This window comes from Thunnus thynnus, chromosome 7, assembly GCF_963924715.1.
Source record: "Thunnus thynnus chromosome 7, fThuThy2.1, whole genome shotgun sequence".
In the NCBI taxonomy this organism is placed as follows: domain Eukaryota; kingdom Metazoa; phylum Chordata; class Actinopteri; order Scombriformes; family Scombridae; genus Thunnus; species Thunnus thynnus.
The window spans coordinates 32,725,783-32,734,999 of record NC_089523.1 but is presented as its reverse complement, the minus strand read 5'-3'; the positions used below and the strand labels follow the sequence as shown (position 1 = coordinate 32,734,999).

General features: G+C 38.6%; 1 protein-coding gene across 1 annotated transcript; it reads right to left on the bottom strand.

The window, feature by feature from the left end:
* Nucleotides 1-2,083: 2,083 nt before the first annotated feature.
* LOC137186802 (uncharacterized) lies at nt 2,084-5,743 on the bottom strand. Its single transcript, XM_067595840.1, has 3 exons — nt 5,625-5,743; nt 3,738-3,907; nt 2,084-2,602 (listed from the first exon to the last, which is right to left on the bottom strand). The coding sequence occupies exons 2-3, from the start codon at nt 3,898-3,900 to the stop codon at nt 2,085-2,087; spliced, it is 681 nt and encodes a 226-aa protein (XP_067451941.1). The 5' UTR covers nt 3,901-3,907; nt 5,625-5,743; the 3' UTR covers nt 2,084.
* Nucleotides 5,744-9,217: the final 3,474 nt, after the last annotated feature.

Genomic DNA, 9,217 nt, shown 5'->3' with positions numbered 1-9,217 from the left:
TGCACACACTCTTCTTATATTGGATTACAATTTTGATAACTTTTGACTCAATTAACGCTGCTTTTTTTATTGGCAGTGAATGGAAAAATCTGTATTTAAAGCTACACTATGCAACTAAAACCATCTTTCTAGTCTAAACCATAAATTATTCCCACTTAATGAGATACTATAGATCTAAATCTGATGGCTGTTTTGTAACTTTTGTGTCCACAGACGGTGACATATTGAAGCTGAGAGAGTGCAAGCGTGTTTTTGTATGCGTTCATACATCTTTTAGGTTTGTCTTGATGTTAAACATTACAGACTGTCACGGCTGGTAAACATGAGAAACTGTTGCTGGTGTGAACAGTTGTCTTGTTTTAGCTGCAATCAAGAGCAGCTGTTTGGGACAACCGTTCAGTGAAAGTCAAAAATACCATAATCACCACCCCGATATATGATTTATGTGATGGTTATGGTATTTTTAATTGAAAATGCCAATATATCATAATTCAAATGACTTCCGTTAAGTTATTTTTTGTGCAGAAATGCACAATGGTTTTATATCTTTTAGCCCATTTAACAAAACATATTAGATCACAGTTCTATTTGCTGTGTTTTAGAGATATGAATGATTTTTCCATTGGTCTCCATTATTTCAGCACAATATAAAAATCAATCAGCAGACTCTTGGAACTAGTTAAATTAGTCTGAATTTAAACAGCATTACAACACACTGATGATGTAACATGCACACTTGATGCTCTCTGTGATGAATTTCACAACTCAAGAGACTGATAATTAACTGTCACACTGTTCCATAAATAAGTGGAAAGCAGTGGCTGCTTGGACTGGAAGTAAAATACCTCCAATTATCCAGAAACGTACTGCAGCATTAGAGAATGGTCAGCAAAGATGTAAAATATTCTCTGACATGATTGTTTAAGATTTGTAGAGGAATGTATCTTCTTTAGTTTGCTTATCTGAGCATGCTTTTTATTCATTCATGGCCAAGTGGGATGCAATGGGAGGAAAAAAAACTTCATTTTATCTTATCTTGTTTAGTAATAATATCAAGTGGGTTTTATCTTCCATTTTATGTACATTTATATGTTTTTATGTCTTTTTTTATGTGAAGCACTTGGTGCATGTAATTTCTTTTGTTATAAAGCACTGAGCTGCATTTTTTGTATGAAAGGTGCTACACAAATTCCAGTTCTGCTTGAGGTTTCTTCCTGTTCAAGGTGCTCATGGGGAAATCTAAGAGTACGGTCTAAACCTGCTCTATTTGAAAAGTGCCCTGAGATGACTTTTGTTGTGATTTGACGCTGTATAAATTGAATTGAATGATGGTACTTGAGCTGAAAGTGAGCTGTCAATTAAATGTGATCTGAACACCCTCCCACAGTCCTCAGAAATGATTTGAGCAGCCAAATGAGCTGTTTTTGAGCCAAATATTGAGCCAATATTTCTGTGGATACTTAATGAGACACTCAACTTTGATATCATATATGCATTTTTTGCTATTTCGGGCTACATTTCCAGAGGCTTTAAGTCTCCAGCTCTGCTGAGAGGTTCCAGCTGCAGACATGTCAGCATTGGATTTAATTCCTATTGCTTCTTTACGGTGGCCCTGAAGTGCACATCACAACGACAAATAGGAAAACACAACAACATTAACTTCTACAGGAAAAGGTAGGTACCTGCTACCGACAAAGCTTGTTGCTGATTGGGCGCTCTCCTATTGACAAGGATCATCGCTGATTGGATGGATGCACTGTTCATCTTTTTAACAGGAAGGAGGCGTTGTATATATATATGACAGCATGTGGATTTTCTTTTTTTTTTTTCCTTCACACGAAAAACAGAAAAACAAAGTAATACATTGATTGTTTATCCTGTTATGAATCAAGTTGAACACAGCTTTGGGCGGAGACTACATGGACCCCAAATGAAGGTGGACAGCCTCCTTCCTGTTAAAAAGACAGACAGTGCGTCCGTCCAATCAGCATTGATCCTTGTCAATAGGAGAGCGTCCATTTGTCGTTGTGATGTGCACTTCAGGGCCACCGTACTTCTTTGATCAATAACAGAACATCTTGTTTTTAGCATTTACTGACAAGACATCTGCACAATAATTTAACAGAAATGTTGTTTGATTTGGGGGATCTGGTCCCAGTGTGAATAAAAGACAGGATGTAAGGGCCCAGAACGCACCTGAGAACATGAGTCCTGCTCAGAGCTCCGGCGCTGAAGCCCAGCACAAACGTCAGCAGCACCGACGCCGCCACAGCTGCTGCAAACTCCTCATCTGAAACGCCTCCCTGCTCCTCCTCCTCAGACCCAACATCCCTCCTGAACCTTAACGCATCACAGCTGCTGCCTTCCTCATATCCGCCGTGTTCTTGGTTCTTTTGATCGTCGGGACCAACATGGAGCTCATACGGCCACAGTGTGGTTCCCTCTGTGTGCTGCTGGAGGCAGTAGTAAAAACCGCCGTGGAAACGGCTGGTGTTGGGGATCACCAGGCTCCCATCATGGTGCATAAAGACAGGGTCCAGTTTATTGTGGAAACTGGGGGTGTGGAAGTCTCCAAAGGGGGTGTGCCAGTACTCAACCACACCTACACAGGAAAGGAGGAGGAGTTACAGAGCTGCAGGTACATGCTGATGGTGTGACAACCATACAAGAACTGAAATTAAAGGAAAAGTCCAGTGATGGTCTAAATCTTTCTTACTGTTACAAATTCCACAAGAAGACTAAAACCAACAATGAACTGATCTACTAATAAGTATTGTGTGTGTATCCAAAGCCTGATATATCTTCTTCCATCTTCCTCACAATATAAGTCTTTTTAATAAACAAAACAGTATATTTTTAAACTGTTTTGTAAAATCTTCAGTGGGAACCAACAGGCTTGGAGGTCAGTGCCACACATGTGGTGTTGAGTGACTAAAAGGCCCCTTTACTATGTGCGATTTTGGTCCGTCTGAGACAAAAGTTGATAATAGTGAGAGAAATGTGATGAAATCTTTGGTCCAAAACAGAGCCCTAAATCTCACTGTGAGACGCTTCCACTGACAGGTGATTCGGAGTTCCATTTAAATCCATTTAAATGTTATTAAGCCTTAAAGTTATGCATAACTAAGGACGTGGCCACTTTGAGTGACAGGTCGCTAGGTGGCTTGTTTCAGCAACCAGGCTTCATTTGGCCCGCCTCACCTCCACCTCTTTACCCATTTTGGATTGGCCAGGAGTTAGGTGGAGTCAGGCACTGCCAAGATGGCGACAGCCGGAGCCGCCCCCCTCTGAGCTTCAAAACTGCTCTTCAGAAACCAATGGGTGACATCATGGTGGCTACGTCCATATTTTTTACAGTCTGTGGATGCAACCTAATGCAGAAATCTATGTTTTTATGGATACAGTGTCAGCCATTATCACTGATATTGGCCAGCTAAATTTCAGCATGTCTTACATTGTAGGAAGGAGCAGTTATCCAGATAGCTCGCTACTGACTTGTCATTCAGTCTCATATCCTTTAATGTTAACGTTATCTGAGTCCAAAAGCTATTGTAGCATCATTATCTAGCATTAGCTTAATTGCTACTTAGCTAGAAGTTTAGGAGGTTTGTCAAGCTGATGAAAGTATTTTCTTCATTTGCATGTGTTTGTCATGTGTTTTTTTTTTAAGTTGCGGAGCACTGATCTTTCAGGCTCGCCCTAAGTCTTCTCTGTTTGTGTGGATTCTCTTCACTGACCTGCTTTCTTTCCATCTCCACAGTTTAACGTCAGCTCCACCTCTGGATGACCTTTGATCCTGCAGGTCGGTGTGACAGTCACGGAGCCCTGACCAATAGCTGCTCTTTCTGGATTGGCTGAGCCAGCCAGAAAAGCTGTGAAAGTTAACCACCTAGTTAACATGTTGAACCTGTAGAGGAAATAACAGTCAGCTGTGTTTTTATGGTTCAAGTGCAATTAAATGACAAGAGCTGGTTGTAGGGGCTGGATTCATAGCAGGGCTGCAGGTAACAGAATTTTAAAAACTGTTGAGTTTAATATTACACTAACTTACCAACCCAGAGACAGCAGCAGAGTGAATATTGAACATAGACTCATCAGGTGGACACAAACACATCTCCAAATGAGTCGTAATGTTGCTCCGTACTTGTTGGATGTGTAAACAGATGCTAACATGTTTGCTGTATTAACTTTACAAGGTGATGATATGTAAAATGATGTGATTTCACTTTTTTTCAGCTGCACTCAAGTGGCCAAAAAAAAAAAAAAAAGAAGAATCAATGCAGCTGTAAAAAGATGTGACAGATAAAGCAAATTCTGCTCTTTAACTGTTGGAAGCAGCAAAATCTGTCATTTAAATATAAAAATACATTTTTCAAATTCACTTTAATTTCAGGTGTTTAAATTTACTATCCAGGAATTTGACTTATTGAAACATACAAGTAGAGTTTTACAATTCATGCTGACACTTAACAGTGCCTGACATACATACAGCCTGTTACATGGAGGGACGAGTCAGTGCAAATAAGTCACAGGAGGGAAAATATTGGACCAATATTGACCTTTTAGTAAGTATCTGTTCGTTTAGTTGTCAACCTAAATGTTGTTAATGTTTTTAAAGTTAGTTTGTGAACCAGTTTGTCGTGCAGCTGATGGAAAACAGAAAAACTTAAACGCACAATATGTAATTTCAGCCGCTAGGGGTCTCATTTAAAACAATAACAAAAGACGGAGTGTGGTGACAGTGTGAAGTAGCAAGGGATCATGGGAGTTTTTGTCTTCATTGTTAAACAATTTGCTTCTTCGGATTAGGATTACTCCAGTGTTAATCATTCAGGATGTTTTTACTGGGAGCTGAATTACCCGCAGTGGTCTCCTCCTCTCCAAACAAACGGACCCGGTGATTAAAACCAGTAAAACCAGTGAATAAAGCAGTTTCATGTTAAAAATCAGTGTTTCTCTGAAGCTGTTCTGCTGGCACAGGACGTCCGGTAGGGGCTGTTAGCCGAGCTGCTGCTAACGTTTGCTCAGCTTGTTCCTCTGATAACTTAAGATCCAGACGTCCAATGACTAAAATCCTTCATCCAGTTAAAAGATATAGTTAAAAATGACCAAGATCTAAAAAGTTTATCATAAAAATGTGGCTTAAAACGGAATAAAAGTCCATTTAGTTTCTGTTGAACAACCACAACGTCGATGAATTATCTTTTATGTGTATAACGTTACTCTTTGGTAGACGCCATTGTAGCGGACAAACACAGCGCCGCCGTATGCATCTTGTGCGTGTTTACTCTTTGGTAGAGGAGGTATGACGCCATTGACAGGCGACCAAATGAAACGGTCCGTTACTTTGATTAAATTACAGATTTCTCTGGGTTTGAAAATTGTTGGAAACATTTGGGATAACGTAAGTACACAACTCAACAACATATATAACATAGGCCTAGTTGTTTTTACACATTTTAATGTGGAATAATTACATATTAGAGCTTTAAAATTAACAATACAGCTTTACATTTTAATGTAAAGTAACAGACAAAATATGAGTGATGGTCCTTCATGCTCATATAAAGGATGCAGCTGAGCCTCTGAAGTATCCAGGTACAGTCTGAGTTAGTTGTACTTACCTGTGACAACTTGTATAATGTCTCCTGAATGCAGCCTTGTTGTCCTTTTTGTGTGATGGAAGTGTTTGGTACAACCTGGACTAGCACAGTGTAAAGTGCAGTTTCCTCACATGATACTGTGGTGTCTTTTCCCCTGATGATGTTAAAGATTAATAGCATCACAGAGAAATGGAATTGTTTACAAAGTCACCTGCTTCCTGTACAACAGCAGTTCTCAACATTGTAAACTTGACAATGAAGTTAAACTCTGTATGCAGTGAAGCCTGGGGAGGGTCGACAGCTTGATCATATAAATATGATCCTGTCCTCCTCTGTTAAAGCAACATTAGATAATCTGTGGCATTTCTCAGGATCTACTGGCAACCTTGCCTTGATATCAGACAGAATTGTCAACTCGTTACACTCTGTTTCCAACAGAATCAGTCAACTGGACTCGGTGGAGTGGGCAGATTCAATGGTCTGGATCCAGCAAACTGGCAACCAGTAGAAACTGCAAATATCTGCCTCATTTCCATTCAAGAAGGCAAATTCTGAAGAACAGGTTTATTAGAAAAGATGATTAACAAATACGATACATTTTTCCATTTGATGCTCTGACAATGTATATGGGTACTGTCATACAGAATATCCAGACAAAGGCAGATAATTACCTAATGAGAATATTACTTATTGGAGGGAAAAAAGCCTTGACTCGGAAGTGGTTGCAACCAGATGCTCCATCATTAGAAGACTGGTTAAAAATTATTTATGAAATTTACATAATGGAAAGAATAACATTTTCTATAAAAATGCAAATGGAAATATTTAGGGGAATGTGGTTAAAATGGATCAAGTAGACAGACCTGACTTTATTTAATGGAAATTGCCATCTCCAATGGACTACTACTGTGATATAAGGAGAGGATTTCCATGGATTTATGAGTATGTGTGACATTGTTTGTACAAATGTTCATAGTTAGTTACTTAAAGTAAAATGAAAGGGAGAGTAACAGAAGGAAGACAAGTTTTATTCTAACAAGGTTAATGCAGTAAATTGTTTTTGTTTTTTGTTTGTTTTGTCTAGTTATTTCTATATTAATATGTATTTATGTAAATGATATTTATGTACTCAAATGTCTTACAAACCTGGACTGTGAATGACTTCCCTAATAAAAATAAAATTAAAAAAAAACAAAACTTCCTCAATATTAAAACATCTAGTCTACATCGTTTTTAGCAGCTTAGTGAAGCTGAACTTATTACTAGTTACTAGTACTAGTTACTTTGCACCTGTAGTATTTTCAAACCAGTTCATGCTGGTATAAACTGCCTTTATAAACTTCTGTAAATTGATCTTGGGGAAGTGCTTTGGAAATATTGTTCCTGAAAATCACAGTTTTGGGTGAACTGTCCCTTTCAAGCTGTGACAGCATTTCTGACAGTCTGCAGTTTTCATTATGAAAGTGTCCGTGAGGGGTTAAAATACAAAGGGTTCATCCTCCGGGGGTCAGGAATGTGATCAGTAAAAGTTCATGACCACGAGACAAGCAGATTTCGATACATTCATGTAAATATTTTCTGTTCATCTTTATTTCTACAAGCTGTGTCTCAATCAGACTGTGTGAATAAATAAAGCTGTGAGTAAAGAATCAATGGACAGTGATCAGATGATAAAAACAACATTGAGAAGGGTTTTCTTGTTTAGAAGTGTTGTTTACCTCCTTGAGTCAGTAACAATCTATGTAATCACTGTCATGAAAATTGCTTGCAGACACTCAGCACTCCTGAAATAATACACAAAACACTGATGTTGATTTTTCTATGGTGAAAAAGAAAGAATAGTAGATAATTCCAAACTGATTTTTTTAATTGCCACACAGATGTTTCGGGCAAGACGCCCTTCATCAGCATGTGTAATGGCAATTTCACAATCAATAGACAATAGATTCAATGTTTCTGTGGTTTGCAGAAACGTTCAATGCCAACGTTTTCTTCTGGCGACTGGGTTGATCCAGTCTATAGGTGTTGCTTAAGGCAGCCGGGGTAAATGATGAAAGGTGGAATGCTTTCCCCGGCTGCACTCACACAGCAGTGCACCGTGATGTGCTCCCTGGTTGTACGCTGCAGCTGGTACACACATGCTTCCTCCCAGTCTGGCACAGGACTTTCTCTCTGGACCGAGGCTTGTCCTCAAAGCGTCGCAGTTACAGATGAGATGGGACTTGTCCTCCAAATGGTACTTCACATAGAGGCCCTCATACATCTTAAAGAAGAAGAACAAAAGGAAATCCACAAACATATTCCCCCTAACCCACCCCCAAGGGATCATGTTTCTGTGAAAGTGCAGGTGGTGCAACACCTTTAACACTTGCACCTGAGACGTACCTGCTGGTGTCTCATCTTAAAAGTTTTATTGTACAGTTGACTGCTAGTTTGTGTACATGGCAATAAAAACCTTAAACCTTAATTACTAACAGCTGTTGTTAAATGGATGAAGTAACACATACACACACGTCTGTTCAGGCACCTACAGATAAAATTTGCCTGTTGACAAACTCATTTACAACATTTACTAATGTGCACTGTCCCTGTTAAATAAACCGACAAATGAAAAAATAAATAATTAATTGCTCTTTTTGCTGATACCATCTGCCTTTGTGTGAAACATGAATACTGATGATTGAGTATTACAGACTAATAAAATATTTTACTGGGTTTGGTATCGGAGAGTATTATTCCTGTAATTACTACAGCATCCACTAGAGGACAGTGGTGTATAACAAAAGCCAAACTAATAAAATGTTAAGGGTGTGTGAAGGAAATCATAATTGTAGGAGCCATGAATGGTTCAATTGTGAATTTGGAATGAATTGTTAAGTAGTAATTTTGTGTGGTTTATATTTTGGGTTATTTTGGTGTATTTATTATTGCACGATCACGGCGATTGATAATCAGGTCACATGGATATGGACAGTGATATTCTATAGTTCATATGAGCACTTGTTCACCTGTATGGCGGCTGGTAAGAAAGAGAGAGACGGTGAGTGGGTCGCCGTATTTTTTGCTGACCGCTGTTTTACACCTGATCGCTGTGATTATTTTGAGTATATTTTATGCACGTCATAATAAGTTGATCTTTTTCATTGATAAAAGTTATTAAACTTATTTTTTGATCTCAGTGAATCTTTTTTGATAGCGTGTCAGACAAACAGCAAACAAGGCCCAATCTCAGCCTCTCGGGGTCCGAGACTGAGCAAAATTGACTGAGTTGAGAGAAGCAAAAACACTATCAGTAACATAGCTGGCAACCAGAAATGAGACAATACGCTTAGCACAGCACATCTGACACAATACTTGAGATTTGTTGACAATAAGAAAAATACAGTAAATCAGCAGCCATGTCCTTTAACTTTGTTGTTTTGTGTAATTTCTCTCACTCTCATGCACATCTGACAAATAGATGTCATGGTGTCATTTGTGGTGACTAAAAGTGAAGTCGAATAGACAGTAAACTTCAGGTTTTCATGTGACTTCCTAAAAATCAAAGATTTCTTTCCATCTGAAGAAAGGCATTTATAAAAAAAAAATCAATTAATATTTATGGACAGACTGAT